Source organism: Ovis aries, chromosome 13 (assembly GCF_016772045.2).
Source record: "Ovis aries strain OAR_USU_Benz2616 breed Rambouillet chromosome 13, ARS-UI_Ramb_v3.0, whole genome shotgun sequence".
Taxonomy (NCBI): Eukaryota; Metazoa; Chordata; class Mammalia; order Artiodactyla; family Bovidae; genus Ovis; species Ovis aries.
Genome location: NC_056066.1, coordinates 21,660,552 through 21,679,879, shown reverse-complemented (window position 1 = coordinate 21,679,879; position 19,328 = coordinate 21,660,552). Strand labels below are relative to the sequence as shown.

At 38.3% G+C, this 19,328-nt stretch overlaps 1 protein-coding gene across 2 annotated transcripts in view; it reads left to right on the top strand.

The window, feature by feature from the left end:
* The window catches only part of NEBL (nebulette), a 386,786-nt gene that overhangs the window by 188,908 nt on the left and 178,550 nt on the right, over positions 1–19,328 (top strand). For both annotated transcript variants that reach the window (XM_027976595.3, XM_042230503.2), the window contains exon 4: positions 15,337–15,444. In XM_027976595.3, coding sequence (XP_027832396.1) covers positions 15,337–15,444 — 108 coding nt within the window. The remainder of the gene's footprint in view (positions 1–15,336; positions 15,445–19,328) is intronic.

The window sequence follows — 19,328 nt, the reverse complement described above, 5'->3', positions numbered from 1 at the left end:
GAGTTTTACTTGCCAGAGGGAGAGACTCATTCTACACTTTGGGTCCCAAGACTGCAAACCTCTGAAACATATGGACTTGGACTAGCTTGGGCCAGATGATTGGCTGCCTTTGGGACGATCCTCGGTTGGTTAAGGAAGTGTGTCCTATAGGGAAATGACAGTTCTTGAGAAGAACTGCATGGGTGGATGAGGCCTGGGACCATTACCCAGAAGAAGCAGGTTGTGGGTAGACCAAACAATAATGTCCACTACATCTCTCATCCGTACAAAATGGTAAAAAGATACCTCTTTGCAGAGTGCTATTGAAGATGAAGCAGGATGGTGTGTCAGATGCCTAATATAATGCCTGATACCTTATACAATAGCTCTTTAATAAATCATAGCTGCTACTCCATAGCAGGGAGGCAGGAAGCCAGCATTTCTCAAAACTGATGCCTGTAATCAGTGTGAAGCTCTCACTCTAAACTAAGAAGCATAAGAAGCCATAATTCTTCACTTCGTTCTTCAGCACCACTCGGGTGTTTATTTCTCATAGCTTCTTCCCCGTGGAAGACCTGAATTAGGACTACATTTCTAGTTGTATTATCAGTATGTTAATAACCTGCAAACATTTCTAGGAAATTTATGTTTTAAATAAAATTCTGTATTAAGGATTTAATCTGATAATTATTATTTGTTTATTAAGACTGCTGATGGAGATGAGTGGAGGTAGGGATTTAACCAGTGACGGTCAGGACTTGTATATTGGCCTGAGTGTCCTGAACCTCACCTATGAGATATAACAGTTTGTTTTCATGCAGAAATGTAGTTACCGAGCAAGTGACATTTGCAGAAATAATTGGTGTCCCCCCCACCCCAGTAAACCTCTACCATACCACACACAAAGAAAAAGCCTTGCTGAGATCCATGGGTTTTTCTGGGTAGCAAAAACGGTCTATCTTTGAAGCTATTCTCAGTGTCATTTGTGTGCATAGTAAGTATATAATGTATTTAGATTTATTCTTCTTTTGCATTCTTTTTTCCTTTGTTTTTGCTGTGTTATAGTTTATATTTTCCTTTTCCCCCCAGTTTTGTAGAAGTGGAAGAAGCATGTTTTCTTTTAGAAAAACAGTCCATGTTGCCTGGTGGATAATGCCACTGCAGGTGTGGGAGGGTTGTTAAGGCCAATTTTAATGACATTATCAATCTGTTAGGAAGCAGGAACATGTAAGAAAGTGGGGGGGGGGGATCATCTGTCACTTTCGTCAGCTGTGACTCTGAGATTAAGAACAGGTTATTTTCACTTTCATAACTGTTTTGTGTTAGTTTCAGCTGTCTTTGTTTACATTTTCTTGGTTCCTGTTTTTATCCTTATTTCATTTCTTTACTGTAGTTTGAAGGTAGCTTTCTTTTCTGAATGACTGATTTGCTAATTACCTTTATCCTAACTGGAAATTGCCCCAGCTTCTAATATTTTATAAATCAGAATATGCACACAGGAATGTTCCCTATTGTAACTTATTATTCTTTCCTTAATTTAACCTTGCATGATATTGTCTGGTTCAAAATAATTTGAATAAAATTCTACTCTGTGTGTGAATTAGACTGTTTATATTAAAAAAAATCATAATCATGTAATGGGATGAGACTAGCTCTCTCTAAAGGATTAATAGTTAAGAGAACATGTGTCCAGAAATCAAAATTCAAAAATTGTCTGAATTATTATATGTTATTTAAAACGTAACAGGGAAACATAAATCAGCAAGAGTCAGACTCTGCGAGTCAATTACTCTTCAGGACTAAATCAGGTATTAGAATATTAATTGTTTTTTGCTTCTTCAGTACCTGAATAGTTAATTGGATGGTACTTTAGTTTCCTGGAAAAGTTAATCATCATCGCCAAATACTTAATGTACTCCCCAGAGTAATCCACAACTCATAGACAGAGTTTGGTAGATTAGTTACATTTCTCTATTGTGAGATTCTTGCTGAAACATGCATTTTGTGTATATATTTTGCACACCAGTTTTCTCTGTCAATGTAGATATGATTTTTTGGTTTGAACCAATAGTCCCATCACTACAGGCATACCTCTTTTTATTGTGCTTTTTTTTTTTTCTACCGCATTTTGCAGATACTGAGTTTTTTACAGATTGAAGGTTTGTGGCAACCCCATGTCGAACAAGTGTGTTGACACCATTTTTTCTCTGAGAGCATTTGCTCAGCTTCATGTCTCCATGTCACACTTTGGTAACTCTCACAATATTTCAGACATTTCCATTATTGTATTTGTTATGATGATATGTAATTAGTAATGTTTGATGTTACTATTGCAACTCACTGAAGGCTCAGAGGATGGGTTAGCAATTTTTGTAGCAATAAAGTACTGCTCAGCTGGTAAAGAATCTGCCAGTAGTGCAAGAGACCAGGGTTCTATCCCTGGGTCGGGAAGATCTCCTGGAGAAGGAAATGGTAACCCACTCCGGTATCCTTGCCTGGAAAATCCCATAGACAGAGCCTGGTGGGCTGCAGTCCATGGAGTCACAAAGAATCAGGCATGACTGAGCAACTAACACACACTATTTTAAATTAAAGTATGAATATCGTTTTTGTAGACTTAATGCTACTGCATGTTTACTAGACTACAGTGGAGTGTAAACATGACTTCTGTATTCATGGGGCTCGCCTTATGGTGGTACTTGCTTTATAGCAGCAATCTGGAACAGACCCACAGTGTCCCCAAGGTCCGCCTGCACCACAGCTCTGGCGACAGCCTTCCTCCCTGGCCTGGCCCTCAGTAATAGAACATTCAGATAATTGTTTCCTTCAAAAGAAATTCCTGAAAACACATTTTGGGTGAAAAACAGGAACTGTAAAGAACTTTACTTGGGGTGATAATTTTTTTCCCTTTTATGGCACCGCAGGTTCCAGTACAGATAATGAATTGGCTAAAATTTTAATTTATGCAAATATTCTGGCACCCTAAGAAATATTCAATGATTTCCACTTTCCTCTTTGCTTGTTTATAGGACATAGTTTGTATTAATATGTGTCTTCAGCTGGATTTTTTCATTTTGGCATATTTTTCATTGTCTGATGAATTGAAAGACAGTGTCGGGAGATGCTAGAGAGAGACTTCTGCCTCCTGTTAGCTCTGTTACCTCCTCAAACTCCCTTCCTTCAGCAATAAAAATGAGCACTAAATTGTGTCCCTGCTAGGATTTATCTGAAGATGATATAGACAGATAAAGCATATTTTCATTTCTATTTATTTATTCACATTCTATTTTGATCTTCAAAAGACTGGAGCAGCCCTCAGGTACAGGTGACATGGTGCCGGGCCCATGCAGTAGGAAGCTTTCTTTAGATACTAAGGTGCTGTGAGTTAACATGAACTTATGGGAATTGAGTGCTGCGCTCTCCTTACACATGACCTGCCAGCCTTCCCACCCTGGCTTTGCTCATGTGACGTATGAACACTTGGTGCAGTGCCTGGATGTAATAGAGAGTTAGTAGATGGCACGCATTATTATGATCATCTTAGTTAATTCTCACAAACGTGTTGTCAGTGTTGTACCACAATTATGCTTACTTTTGCACTTGGGGAAACTGAGGCTTAGAGAGGTTAAGTAACCTGTTTGAGGTCACACAACTATTAAGAAGTGGAGTTAGTAAAAATTCTAACCTGGGCTATTAACCTCTAAGCTACACGTTCGTGTCTTAGGGGTGATTTTAAATTTTTTTAGCTTACTGAGGAATTAATTAAGATGTGCTTTTATTATGTATTCAGAGTATTTGTTTAGAATAAACTTTAGACTTTAGTGATTTTAAGGTATGTGAACGTGAACGTGAAGTCAGTCAGTCGTGTCCGACTCTTTGCGACCCCATGGACTGTAGCCTACCAGGCTCAAAACTGGTGAAGTTGGGTTGTGAATATACTTAGAATACTGACAAATCAGTAATTATTTAGTAAGTACCTCTGCACATAGAGTGGAAAGCTAATTGAAGGCTTAGAGATCTATGAAAATTATTTTTAATGCCTTTTAATTATGTTTAAAAAGGTAATTAAAATTTTAATTCTATTTAATTAACCATAAATTTACAAATTATGAGATTAATTTATAAGAAAGCAAATTCACTTTTGAGCTTATTTGACTTAACATTTGTTAAAATTAACTTCACCATAAAAAAAGGCCTTAATCAGATTTTCCTTTGTAGTTGTTTTATTCCCAACTAGCATTGCAAGATTAGCCAATTTTCTGCATTTTAGACATTAAAAATACAAAACTGGATAGTAATCAATCATGAAATAGTTATTAAGCTTTTAATATATGCTTAGCACCAAGCAGAATGTGATGAGATAGAAAGAAGCATATGGTACACATTCTCCAGTACTTTGAAATCTACTGAACTATACAAGATGGTACATAATTGAGTGAATTTTGCAGATCAAACTAAGAATTTTGCATGTAGTTGGAAAATGACATGACCCTCCCCAGCCTCCCCTGGAAGAAAAGTAAAGTAGCCATCATGGCATGAAAGATCATAAAACTGGTCATTGATTTTATTGTATCAGATGGAGACTTTAGAATGTGTGAGATAGAGAGCAGCATAATATGAATCAGTCATAAATATGCCTGTAGATTTTAGTCTTCTGTTAAACCTTTTTGGGCAAGGTAAGCTGCTTTAAAGCTAAATAATATTCTCCCTTTGCTTCCTCTTCTGCCCCTGGATTTTTCTTAGCCCTCTGGTCTATTGTGATTCAGCAAGAATCCTCTTATACTGCTACCATTGCTCATTAATCCACATTTGGAATCCTGTTAATCCTCTCTCAGGTTCTTTTTTCCTGCCTTTTTGCTTCATTTCAGTATTTGCCAACATAGTAAAACAACTTCATTAAGACGAAGAAACTTAGAAAGACTAACTTTCTGCCAATGGTGGCTACTGACTAGGTCACTGGCCACTTAACGGAAAACCCAAGCCTTGTCTGTGAGCTAACTTAAAGTATCAGCTGATTCCTGGCTCTGAGATTCTTTTTCTGTTTTCTTGCTCATGATTTTTTGTTTTCCTCTGGTAAATTCAGCTTCCCCATCCATCCGAGGCTTTAAAACTGTATCCCTGCATTCTTTGAAAATACTTTTATTGTAAAATGTTTGATCAGTACAAAAGAATATATGGAGCATCCATGTAAGTTTTACATCTTGATAATAAAAGGATTGCATATGGATCTACCTTCCAACTGAAGAACTTGAATGTCACGTGAACAGTGAAGCTCGCAGGGCATCCTTCCATGATCAGGTCTCCTCACAGCTCTTCTGGATGTTATACATGTTGAATCTCTTCCCCCATTTACTTACCACCATATGTGTGTATTCCTGGCTTGTTTTCTCCTTCACCAAAATGTTTCTGAGATTCAGCCATACGGATCCGTGTATCTGTAGCTCATTTATTTTTACTCCTGGATAATATTATATTTTATGAATATACGATAATTTATTCGTCTTCTGTGGATGGATATTTAGGTTGTTTGCATATTTTTTTTGGATAATACAAATGTTATATTGAACATGTTGGTCTATATTCCTAGCTGCTCATGGGCAAGGGTTCCTTTAGAGAGAAACATACTTGTGGGTAGACCTGTTGAACTGTAGGACATGCCCATCTTTAAGATCTCACTTAATCTCCTTTTGGCTCGTCATTCAACATTTTACCAGTCTCTGGTTCACTTGGCTTTTTTTCCATCAGAAATGACTGTCTGCCTCAGAATGACCTTTTTCATTAGTCATTTTCATTTTCTCCATTTATTTACATTTGTTATAAGATTAATAATTATGGCATTGGGGGAGAGAACTTATGTCTCAGAATTAGCAAATAATTCAGTTGACAGCTCTGTTCATTGTTTTGATTTTTACGTTTTCCTTTTCAGTCATTGTGAACCTTTTTCTTAAGCTTTGCCAAACCGCCCTGGTTTCCAGGCTCTCTGTGTCTGAACTTGTGAGTGTTACTTACTGATGACTCCAAACACAAAATATCACTGAGCACGCACATGTTGGCAGAAACCGTCATACATAAGCAATAAAGGTCATTTTTGAAATTTATTAAGAAGGAGTAAACTAATATTTGCTAATGACCTAGTAATGGCATGTCCCTGCTTGATGTTTCCACGTTATTTATGTTAACCCTCCAAACACTATGTGGCACGTTACTTTTTTTCCCCTTTTCTTTTTCCATTTTATAGCAGAGGATGAAGAGTGTTAGAGAAACTGAACAAATTATAAAAGGTCACAGGACAGAATTAGGGTTTAAATTTAGGTCTTTTGGGTCGTGATTTAGGGTTCTGATCTATAATACAGGAAGAGAAATGTGTGTGTGTATGTGTATGTAACATGTCAATGGTAGTAGCATTCAGTATTTGAAATAGATTTTAAAGATACTTCTGAAGAAAAATATGGCAATTCCCATTGCCCACTGGGTATATTTCTTAAATTTGATTTTCAAAAATGTAATATAATTAGTTTATTAAAAAAAATTGGAGTGCAGCTGCTTCACAATGCTGCGTTAGTTTCTGCTGCACAACAACATGGATCATTTGAGTTTAAGAATGCATTTCAACACGTGTTTATTTAGGCTTGAAGGGATCAGCATACGGGAAACAAACCGCATCGCCTCCCAGGCACTGCATGTCCTTTGGCTGAACTCAGCAGTGTCTGGACTCTGTACTCCCTCTTCCTGGGTCCTTCCTGCCATTTCTGACAAGAGATGCATTTCACCTGGCTAGGTCTCCCAAGGAGGCCAGCTTCTCAGGCTGGGCCCAGGAAGTCTCCCTGACATCTGTGGTCCTGGAACATTTCTCTAATAGTGGACAACTGGGGAGGGAGGGGGGGTTCCCAGGTGGCTCAGTGGTAAAGAATCTGCCTGCCAAGCAGATGTGGGTTCAGCCCCTGAGTTGGAAAGACCCCTTGGAGGAGGAAATGACAACCCACTCTGGTATTCTTGCCTGGAAGATCCCATGGACAGAGGAGCCTGGTGGGCTACAATCCATGCGGTCACAAAGAATAGGACATGAACATGCATGTATGAGGAGAGAGGACCAAAATTTCCTGCCTTCCTGCTGGTCTCCTGCCTCTGTTTTGCTCACTTCAGTGGGCTAATGCGGCGGCCAGAAAGAGCCTGGTAAAGCAGCAGCCCAGCGTGTTGCTGGTCACATACAGCCTTCACCTCCTTCTGATCTTACTTCAGCATCACCTTCTCACTGAGGGCTTCCCTTACTGCTCTCTTTAAAAGGGCAGCATTCCTGACCCTTCTCACCTCACTTCCTGCTTTATCTCTCTCTTAGCACTTGCCAGTCATGTACCATCTATTCAAATTATAGAAGTCTCATGTCTTTTCTTTCTCTTCCACTGTAACGTAAGCTCCACAAGGCAGAGGTCAGTTACTGTGTTCTTTGCTGTGTTTTCTCACCCCTGGAACTGTACGTGGCTCATAGTAGCTGCTCAGTAAGTATTTGTTGAATGAACAAAAGATTAAATATGTAAATATTTGAGGAGGACATTCCAGAGAATGACATTCCTAGAATAATTCACCATTGTTTCTTATAAAATCGTTATAAAATACTTTTTAACAGGATCGAGGATGAGCGACCAGAGATGATAATTTTTAATCCAATGCTGAAGGAAAGAAAAGGGACAGGGCAGGAGTTTGTAATAGCAACTGATATGAGGTTCACTGAATACTTGCTGAGTTCATGTTGAGTGAGTTAATTTATAGGAGTGCTGGGATGGACTGAATGTTTTTATTCTCCCAAAGTTCTTGTTTAAACCTAATCCCCAATGTGATGCTGTTAGGAAGTGGAGCCTTTGGGAGGTGATTAGGTCATGAAGGTGAAGCCTCATTAATGAGTTTGGTGTCCTTATGGAAGAGACCCCAGAGAGCTCCTTCGTCCCCCACTCCATGTGAGACCACAGTGGAAAGATGGCCATCTGTGAACAAAGATGCAGCCTTTCTTCAGACACTGAGTCTATTTGTACCTTGATTTTGGATTTTTCAGTCTCCAGAACTATGAGAAATAAATTTTTGCTGTTTATAAGCAACCCAGTCAATGGCAGTTTTTGTTATAGCAGCCCAGATGGATTAAGATAAGCACTATGAATAGCAGTTTCTTTCCAAATCAGATCTAGATCTGTGTTTCTTAGCTCAATCTCCCAGCTCTCCCTGTTTCTTCAGCCAGTTGGAACCAAGTTCAGTGCCCAAATAGGAAGTTCCTCTTGTACCTCTAGGCTTCCCAGGTGGCCCAGTGGGATGAATCTACCTGCAGTGCAGGAGATGCAAGTTCAGTCTCTGGGTCTGGAAGATCCCCTGGAGGACGGAATGGCACTCCACTCCAGTGCTCTTGCCTGAAGAATCCCATGGACAGAGAACCCTGGTGGGCTACAGACCCAGGGGTGGCAAAGAGTTGGACACGGTGACTGAACACAGCACTTGGATCTCTAGATCTGGGCCACCTTCCCTTGTCTGTGTCTACTCCCTTTCTTTCTTTCTCCTCTGCTCCCTCCCTTCTTACGTTTCTTTATTATTTATTAATCAACTTGCACAGGTCAGGTGCTATGCCATGACTTTGGATCACAAAGCTCAATAAAAGCTTGCCCTTGTCCCTGAGTTCTACGTGTTCTAGAGCAGGGACTGTGACTCCACTGTTACTGCAGTTCAGGGTGATAACTGCTCTAATAGGGGGTGAAAACCCATGGCATTCAGGACTGGGGAAGACCCATCCAGCACACAGAGCATCACCACTGGTGCTGAGCTTTAGTGAATAAATGCATTATGTTTCCCAGGGGCTGAAGGTAAGAATCACTCTGTCAGTGACAAGGAATTCTGAGTGATCTTATGAGAGCCCTCTTCACATAGTTCTTACAGGTTTGCAGAGCCTGCGGCATGCCTCTTGGCAGAGACAGATTGTCACCCAGCACCTGCACAGATGGGATTCAGGATTCATCTTCACCAGTGTGGTCACCAGATGACACATCCAAGGTGTTTCTTAGGAGTCTGATCATTCACATAAATCTAACAAAAAACAAGTATCTATCCTAGAATAATAGTAAAATTTGCAAATGTAAACTAATAGCAGATTCTTTTTTAAAAAAAATTTATTTAATTGGAGGCTAATTGCTTTACAGTATTGTGGTTTTTGCCATACATTGACATGAATCATTTGGCTTTATTAACCATGATCTATCTGATTTTTATAGAACTGTTCTTTTTGATGTCTCACGACAGATATTAGGTAATCCTCTCAAGTCAGGCAAAACCAGTATTATGATGATAATACTGGACATTTGCACACACACACAAAATGCCTTATACCTTCTAAAATTTCTCCCTGTGATTTACCTCATTCAGTCCCTACAGCCTTATTAGTTAAGAAATTACCAGACTCTCTAATTAAAAATGAGGAAATTTGGGCTTACAGAAGCTAGAAGACCTGTGAGGTGGCTGGTAAGTGGCAGGGATGGGATGTTAAGTCTAGGCTCTTTCTCTGATATGATCCTCTGTTTTTATAAACTCTTAAGTCATGTGTCATAAATAGAACCAAAGCATAGAAGTAAACAAGGATAAATTCACATGTCAGTATTTCTGCGAACCTTGTTCATGTGTATACCTTGTAGGCATGGTGGTGGTCGCATATTAATCAGAATTCTTTTGGTTATTGAAGAGAGAGATATTAGCTCACTCATCCGGTAAGCCTGGTGATTCTGGCTTTAGGAAGAGTTAGATGCAAGTGCTTGAACGATGTCGGGAATCACTCTTGGAGTTTTGCTTGCCTCTGTGTTGGCCTCATCATCATTGCATAGTGGCCAAATGAGGGCCAGCAACTTCAGTTTTATAGCCCACTAAACAGAGTGCTACTGGTGGTTGGGTGATGATAGGTCTTGTATTCAAGTGGTTTCCTTTGTGTGAGTTCTCACTATTTGATACTCCCTAGCATTAATTCTAGGTAGTCTAGGGTCTTGGAGTTGGTACTCCCACTCCAAAGGTTCAGGGCTTGATCTCTGGTCAGGAACTAAGATTCCACAAGTGGTTTGTTATGGCATTAAGTGAGATTAAAACAAATACCCAAAAATGAGAAACCAAAGATGAACCCCAGACAAATGGCAGTTACAAAATCTGGCAAAAAATAAATAATGGAATATTGGTGATTGACAGGGAGGCCTGGCGTGCTGCGATTCATGGGGTCACAAAGAGTCAGACATGACTGAGTGACTGAACTGAACTGAACTGAAACAGAGTACATCATGTGAAATGCTGGACTGGATGAAGCACAAGCTGGAATCAGGATTGCCAGGAGAAATATCAATAACCTCAGATATGCAGATGACACCAGCCCTATGGCAGAAAGCAAAGAGGAACTAAAGAGCCTCTTGATGAAAGTGAAAGAAGAGAATGAAAAAGCTGGCTTAAAACTCAACATTCAAAAAGTGAAGATCATGACATCCTGTCCCATCACTTCATGGCAAATAGATGGGGAAACAGTGGAAACAGTTAAAGATTTTATTTTCTTGGGCTCCAAAATTACTGCAGACAGAGACTGCTGCCGTGAAATTAAAAGATGCTCCTTGGAAGAAAAGGTATGACAGACCTAGACATCATATTCAAAAGCAGAGACATCACTTTGCTGACAAATGTCTGTATAGTCAAGACTGTGGTTTTTCCAGTAGTCATGTACGGATGTGAGAGTTGGACCATAAAGAAGGCTGAGTGCTTAAAAATCAATGCTTTTGAACTGTGGTATTGGAGAATATTCTTGAGAGTCCCTTGGACTGTAAGGAGATCAAACCAGTCCATCCTAAAGGATCAATCCTGAATACTTATTGGAAGGACTAATGCTGAAGCTGGAGCTCCAGTACTTTGTCCACCTAATGTGAAGAGCTGACTCATTAGAAAAGACCTTGATGCTGGGAAAGACTGAAGGCAGGAGGAGAAGGGGACGACAGAGGATGAGATGGTTGGATGGCATCACCGACTCAATGGACATGAGTTTGAGCAAGCTTCAGGAGATGGTGAAGGACAGAGAAACCTGGTGTGCTGTAATCTGTGGGGTTGAACAATAATCCTGAACAACAATGAAATGAGCCAGACCATGGAGAAAGAGTAGCCCTTTCCCATGAGTTTCTACCACAGTCCCAGGTCTGGGATTCTTGGACACACACTGGATTATGTGTATGGGTTGATTCCTGAGTGCAGAGTGCAGGCGTGCACTGGTTGGATGGGGTCATGTGAGGGCAAAGGAGAGATCTACAACCAAAAAGAGGAATCTTCTCCCTCTCTCTGTTCCCTGAGCTTTTTATTTTTTTTAATTAAAAATTTTTTACTGTGGTGAATGTCACATAAAACATATTATTTTCACCATATTTAACTGTACGGCTCAGTGGCACTAAGTACATTCACACTGTTGAACAACTCTCGCCATCATCCATCTACTGAACTTTTTACTTTCCTAAACTGAAAGTCTGTCCCCGTTAAACACTAACTCTCCATTCCCCATTCCCTACCCTGCAACCCCTGCCCCCGGCCCCTGGCATCTACTATTTTTGTATCCAGCTGTCTCTCAGAATCAGACTATGCATCCTTGGCAGACCATCGGACATAATATTTAAAATTAGACCTAAGTAGAGAGATAGGATATAAGTGGCTGGGAGTATGGAAAAGAGAGGGACTGATGAAGGGCTCAAAAGCTCCCTGCGAGCTGTCAAGATTTACTGCAGGGACTGGTGCTTGTGTTGGTGCTGAACATGGTTGTGGGTCACTCCATTAAAAAAGGATTAAACATCTAAAAACTCTGCAAATCAATTATGGAGATAATTGTATATTCTTTAAAACTAATCAGTTAACGAGGCACTCCCTAATCAGATGAATCTTATGTGTCTTGTGAATGTGGAAAGGACTCTTAAATGATAATTAACGTGAAAGCTATGATTCTGGAATTAAACAGTTTTTCTTTTCAGTTCTTCCTTTGGAAATTGCCATTAAAAAACAAACAAAATTCCAAGCTCATCACAAAAAGAATATGTGATTGTGCCTTCTCTGGAATGAATGTTAAGGATGTTAGAACTTGGCTTCTAGATTTTTATTCTTACTTCTTCATTCCCCTTGCTCTTATTGTAACGTTGCCATCTTTCTTACTTTTATTATTTTACTGCTCTGCGCCCTAGCGTTTACTTCAAGCAAAGCTAAATGGCCTCCCTGCTTAGTTAGGCACAAAACCCCGAGAATGTGCCCGTGTGCATCTTCGCACATGCTGGGAGATTGAGAGTTAGAAGGCTAATCTCACTCAGCATTTTCTGTAGCAGAAAAATAATGTAGTTTATTTGACCTTTTACTTATGGAAATAAAGTAAGGATTTTAGTACTTTTAGACATTTAAATGAAAATTTGGAGGGAAAATTAGATATTCTTAGGCTAAAAGTGATGAGAGTATGTGTATCTTTTTATTTATTGTCATCTGGGATTTTTTTTTTTTTTTTTCTTTTAAGCTCTTCAGATAAAGGAAAACTTCCAGTAGCCTCAAGGACAGTAATGCCTGGGAGAACTGAGTGTTTAAAAACAAACATGACTCAACAAAAACAGTCTTTCCATGCTCAGCTAAGGAGACTTTTCAAATTTATACAGAAAGTAACACTTGCAGAAACATTTTTTTAATTAGCTACCCTAAACATTAATTATTCAGTTCAGTTGAGTTCAGTCGCTTGGTCGTGTCTGAGCCTCCCTGTCCATCACCAACTCCCGGAGTCCACCCAAACCCATGTCCATTGTGTCGGTGATGCCATCCAACCATCTCATCCTCTGTTGTCTCCTTCTCCTCCTGCCCTCAATCTTTCCCAGCATCAGGGTCTTTTCAAATGAGTCAGCTCTCCGCATCAGGTGGCTAAAGTATTAGAGTTTCAGCTTCAACATCAGTCCCTCCAGTGAACACCCTGGACTGATATTTAGGATGGACTGGTTTGATCTCCTTGCAGTCCAAGGGACTCTCAAGAATATTCTCCAGCACCACAGTTAAAAAGCATCAATTCTTCAGCGCTCAGCCTTCTTCACAGTCCAACTCTCACATCCATACATGACCACTGGAAAAACCATAGCCTTGACTAGATGGACCTTTGTTGGCAAAGTAATGTCTCTGCTTTTTAATATACTATCTAGGTTGGTATTTTAATTTCATGGCTGCAGTCACGATCTGCAGTGATTCTGGAGCCCAGAAAAATAAAGTCAGCCACTGTTTCCATTGTTTCCCCATCTATTTGCCATAAAGTGATGAGACCAGATGGCATGATCTTCGTTTTCTGAATGTTGAGCTTTAAGCCAACTTTTTCACTCTCTTCTTTCACTTTCATCAAGAGGCTCTTTAGTTCTTCACTTTCTGCCATAAGGGTGGTGTCATCTGCATATCTGAGGTTATTGATATTTCTCCTGGCAATCTTGATTCTAGCTTGTGCTTCTTCCAGCCCAGCGTTTCTCATGATGTACTCTGCATAGAAGTTAAATAAGCAGGGTGACAATATACAGCCTTGATGTACTCCTTTTCCTATTTGGAACCAGTCTGTTGTTCCATGTCCAGTTCTAACTGTTGTTTCTTGACCTGCGTATAGGTTTCTTAAGAGGTAGATCAGTTGGTCTGGTATTCCCATCTCTTTCAGAATTGTCCACAGTTTATTGTGATCCACACAGTCAAAGGCTTTGGCATAGTCAATAAAGCAGAAATAGATGTTTTTCTGGAACTCTGTTGTTTTTTCAATGATCCAGCGGATGTTGGCGATTTGATCTCTGGTTTCTCTGCCTTTTCTAAAACCAGCTTGAACATCTGTAAGTTCATGGTTCACGTATTGCTGAAGCCTGGCTTGGAGAATTTTGAGCATTGCTTTACTAGCGTGTGAGATGAGTGCGATTGTGCGGTAGTTTGAGCATTCTTTGGCATTACCTTTCTTTGGGATTGGAATGAAAACTGGCCTTTTCCAGTCCTGTGGCCACTGCTGAGTTTTCCAAATTTGCTGACATACTGAGTGCAGCAGTTTCACAGCATCATCTTTTAGGTCCTAAAATTAGGTGCATTAGTTATTAATATGTTTTAATTTGAAGCTGGTAATTATGAAAGTTAAAATGCAAATTATATGAATTATCAAAAATATGTTTCCATATTTCTTTATAGTTAGGCTTTTAAAGAAATAAGAACAGTTGAAGTGATGTAACTGTCTCAGTCATTAACAAGCAGAATATTTAACTGATGTCACAGTTATTGTCACTATGCTAATAATAGGATATGGGACCCTAGTAAGATTAAGCACTGGCTGTTCTAGTTCCCTGAGGAAACTGTAAAATTCAGCCTCACTGGGTTGTAATTAGAAAGAAATATATTTAAAGACTGAAAAAAACTTTGGTACCTCAGTACACAGTATGCCAAGGGCATGTGCTTAAAGCCTTTTAATCCCTAGGTGTGGCCTGTTTTATAAATATTTCCATAAGCATTTACATATTCAACATTTGGCAGTTAAACACTGTATAATCATACCCATATGCTTTGCCTTATGAAATAAAATGAAAACTTTGTTAGGACAGGGCTGCTGCTGATAATGTTGTATGTCTCCGTCATCCATAGTGCAGTCCAGGCTCAAAATGATACTTTGTCATTGACAAAACAAGCCATGGGACCAGAAGATTAAGCTTTCTCTTTCCACATTTATTTTTCAGTTTTATTACAACTGTTAATGATGATAATAATTACTATTATGGAGCACTTGCTTGTTTCCTATGGGCTCAGTGTGTGAACTAAGACATTTGATATTATCTTTCAACCTATTAAATAGCGTTATTTAAATACTAGGGCTTCCAGGCAGCTCAGAAGTAAACAGTCATCCTGCCAAGCAGGAGACACAGGTTTGATCCCTGAATCAGGAAGATCCCCTGCGAAAGGAAATGGCAACCCACTCCGTTATTCTTACCTAGAGAATCCCATAGACAGAGGAGTCTGGTATGGGCTACAGTCCAAGGGGTTGCAAAAGAGTTGGACATAGCAACTAAACAACAACAAATTTAAATACTGCTATTTTTGCCATTATCATCGTTTTATGAATTAGACCACTGAAGCACAGAGTGGTTGAGTAACTTGCCTAAGGCCACAAAGTGGTTGCTGGGATACAAACCAACCAGTCTCGCTATTCACTGTATCACCTGCTAATAGAGCTGTTCCTGGAGATGCTGCTTCTGACTTTAGCAGCTTATATGGCCTCTGACTATCCTGAGTGGAATTTATGATTGTTTTGTTTACTTTTCTTTTTCTTTCTTTTTTTTTTTCTTTCACTCCTAATTTTGTTAGGTCAAGTACAAAAGAGATTTTGAAGAAAGCAAAGGGAGGGGCTTCAGCATCGTTACAGACACTCCTGAACTACAGAGGCTGAAGAGGACTCAGGAACAAATCAGTAACGTAGGTGACCATTTGTTCAGTGACGTAATAACCCTGACTTGTATTTCTGGTGAGAAAGTGAAATTGGACAACTTGGAAGTGTTCTTATTGCTGTAAGTTGTAAGCAGTACTCAGTGTCCTCAGAAAATATGCCAGGTTCATCTATTGAACTGCTTCCCTTTGATTTCATCACAGTTATCAAGAGCTTGACAATAGCAGTGACTACAGGCATACCTATTTTTACTGGGCTTTACTTTTTTTACACTTCACAGATGAATTTTTTTTTTTTTTTTTTTACAAATAGAAGATTTGTGACAACCCTGTATTGTCAGATGATGTTTAGCATTTTTTAGCAATGAAGTATTTTTTAATTAAGGTAGATACACTTTGGCCACCTGATGTGAAGAGCCAACTCATTGGAAAAGACCCTGATGCTGGAAAAGATTGAGGGCAGCAGGAGAAGGGGGTGGCAGAGAATGAGGTGGTTGGATGGCATCACCGACTCAATGGACGTGATTTGAGCAAGCTCTGGGAGATAGTGAAGGACAGGGAAGTCTGGTGTGCTGCAGTCCATGGGGTCTCAAAGAGTCAAACACGACTTAGTGACTAAACAACAACATGTTTTTAGACGTGTTGCACTATTGCACACTTTGTAGATGACAGTATAGTGTACATATAACTTTTAGATGCACTGGGAAACCAAAAAATTCGACTCTCTTTGTTGTGATATTTGCGTTATTGACCTGGTCTGGAACCGAACATGCAATATTTCAGAGTTATGCCTGTGTATTTCTGAATACACTTTTAATTTATTTAGTTGGTTTATCAAGTAAATTGGCTTATCTAGCAAATCAATTTAATTAAATTAATTGTGTATTTAGAAATAATAGTCATTGCTATTAAGAGATGTTATTGTAACAGCGTCTTATTTCACTTTAAACGATTCTCAATGTAAAAATTTTTCCAGAATAGAACTTGTATAGGTAAATGTTAAAGCCTATCAATTGGTTTTTTGTGGTGAGTAAGCATACGGAATATACATACAAGGTTAGGTATCTGGAGAAATCTCATGTTTGCTCAATGTGTGTATTCAAGATTTCATATTTTAAATTAGATATTTGTTGAAATGGTGTATTGCATCTAATTTCTGAAATAAACATTTACATATGAAGTTGCTTTGAATTTGAAAGCTGCGTCTTGTTCACTAGCATTTTCTTGTTTCTGCGCATTAATAGCATTTTCTTGGAAAAGAAAATGGAAACTAGCAGAAATTCAAACCATATTAGGGACCAAAAAGTGTTGAGTACTTATTAAAGTGGTAATTATGTTTCTTTATTATATGAAGTGTGTCAAAATGCATTTTTTTCTAGAAATAAGTTAATTCAATGTTAAGTACTCCAGAGGAAATATGAATGAAAGTCAGCAACCATTTTTATTATATAAAAGTAGGAACAAATATGCGAGACATATACTTTTTCACAAGAGGTCTACTTTGTGTGTTTCATGTACAGTCACCAAAATTTATGTGTCTAAATGGTTTAAGTTATGTAGCATTGGTTTCTGGGAAATGTTTACTTAGCAGGTTGTTTTCAACTCACTGGTATTTGGCTGTCTTCGTTATGTATCAACATATAGCCACAATTTACAGAAAGAAATCATAGCATACAATCTGAGAATGAATTTTGTCAAAAGTTCAAAAACAGAATTATCTGATATTTTAAAAATTTGTTTAGGGAGTAAGAAGAGACAGAGACACTTTGTTTTGCCATATTCCCTAAGGTTTATCCATTGTTTGCTTTTTAAATGGGCGTTTTATTTCAGCAAGGACTTTTTCCTTTGAGGAGAAAGAGTTGAATTTTAAGGATTCAAGGCTTCTGTCCCTTAGTTTTTTCCACCCCATCCTTATAACCCACTGATCATGAATACTGAAGATTGCCTCCATCGTCTTTCTTCCCCTTCATTCTTTCCTTAAATCAAAACCCTATTTTTGTTTTCTAAAATGCAAATTAGAGAAATGTTTCACTGGCAGTTACTGCATTCAGTAATGTTTCTGATTTTGGATTATTTTTGGAGAACCTTTTTTTAAAAAATAAAAAGTGTTGCATAAAACAAAGTTACATCATAAACCTTCAACTATCACAAATTTATTTCAAAAAGAACTAAACAGTTCTACTTAAGACATTCCTGTGACAGCTCACATAAGGACTGCAGTTGATTCAAAGGTAAGCCTTTTAATTTGTATTCAAATTAAGTCATTATTCATATTTAATAAGAAAAGAACTGATCATTTCACCAACCTTTATCCTTAGCAGGAATATACATTTTATTCAATACCAGAGGCTGTTTGCAGATCCATTCTTAATTACGCAAAACCCCTTATAACACAGGTATGTATAAATTTATGTTTATTATATACATAGCAGTATATACAAAATACTGTTTACATTAAGGTATCTTAATCTAATCTTAACCTATAAGGTAGACAGTGGTGATTTTAAAAAGTATGTAATTTAGATAACATCTTTTGAAACAAATTTATACAACAGTCTTGGAGAAGGAAATGGCAACCCACTCCAGTAATCTTGCCTGGAGAATCCCATGGACAGAGTAGTCTGGTGGGATACAATCCATGAGGTTGCAAAGAGTCGGACGTGACTGAGCAACTAACACTCACGTGCAACAGTTTTGATGTTATCTACCATAGCAGTCTTATAAGTAGTTGTTTAGCCATGATGAGACATATTGCTATTTAGATAGCAGGAAGAAAACATAAATTTCACATTATTACTGTTAGGGGTTTATCATTTTTTCTTTAGTTTTGTTTGGAAATAATTAACATATATCACTGTATAAGTTTAAGCTGTACAGCATGATGGTTTGACTTACGTGTTTGTAAGATGATTACCACAGTAGGTTTAGTTAACATCATCATCTCAAATAGATACAATAAAAAGAAAGGGAAAAAAGAATTCTCCTTGTGATGAGAATCTGTAGGATCTACTCTGTTAACAACTTTCTTGTATAATATACAGCTATGTCAACTACAATCATCATGTTGTACATTACATATCTAATACTGATTTATCTTATAACTGGAGGATTGTACCTTTTGACCACATTCTTTCAGTTTGCCCTCTCTCCACCCATCTGGTAACCACAAAGCTGATCTTTTTTTCTGTAAGTTTGGTGCAGGTTTTTTGTTTCTTCTTTTTTTTTGGGGGGGGGGTAACACATATAAGTGAGATCATATAGTATTTGTCAATAAGTCTATTTGACTTATTTCACTTAGCATAATGCCTTCTAGGTCCATCAGTGTTGTTGAAAATGGTAGGATTTTCTCCTTTTTTATGGTTGAATAATATATTTCTTTGTGTGTGTGCATGTGTGCGTGCGTGCATACATACTTGTATACATCTTGAAATTTCTTTATCCATTTATCCGTTGATGGATACTTCGCTTGTTTCCATGTCTTGGCTATTGTGAATAAAGCTGCAATGAATATGAGAATGCAGATATCTTTTTGAGTTAGTGTTTTTGTTTCCTTTGGATACATTCCCAGAAGTGGATTTGTTGGATGATATGGTAGTTCTATTTTTAATTTTTTGAGGAACTGCTATGCTGTTTTTCATAGTGGCTGCACCAAATTACAATCCCACCAACAGTGCACAAGAAGTTAGGGATTTACTGTTGGAGAAAAGAAGCTGTTAAATATTTTGAGGTCTAGTGAGTTTATTATTCATTTATAAGGCTACAACTTCATGAACTTTTCCTGTGACCTCCCAGGTTTTCCATATTACTCAAGGATCTTTTTTTTCTGTAAGAAACATGGGCTAATCTGAAAGGTTGGTATTTTGACTAGTCCAGTTTTCTGCATTACTTTCAGATAAACCCAAACCACTGAAATA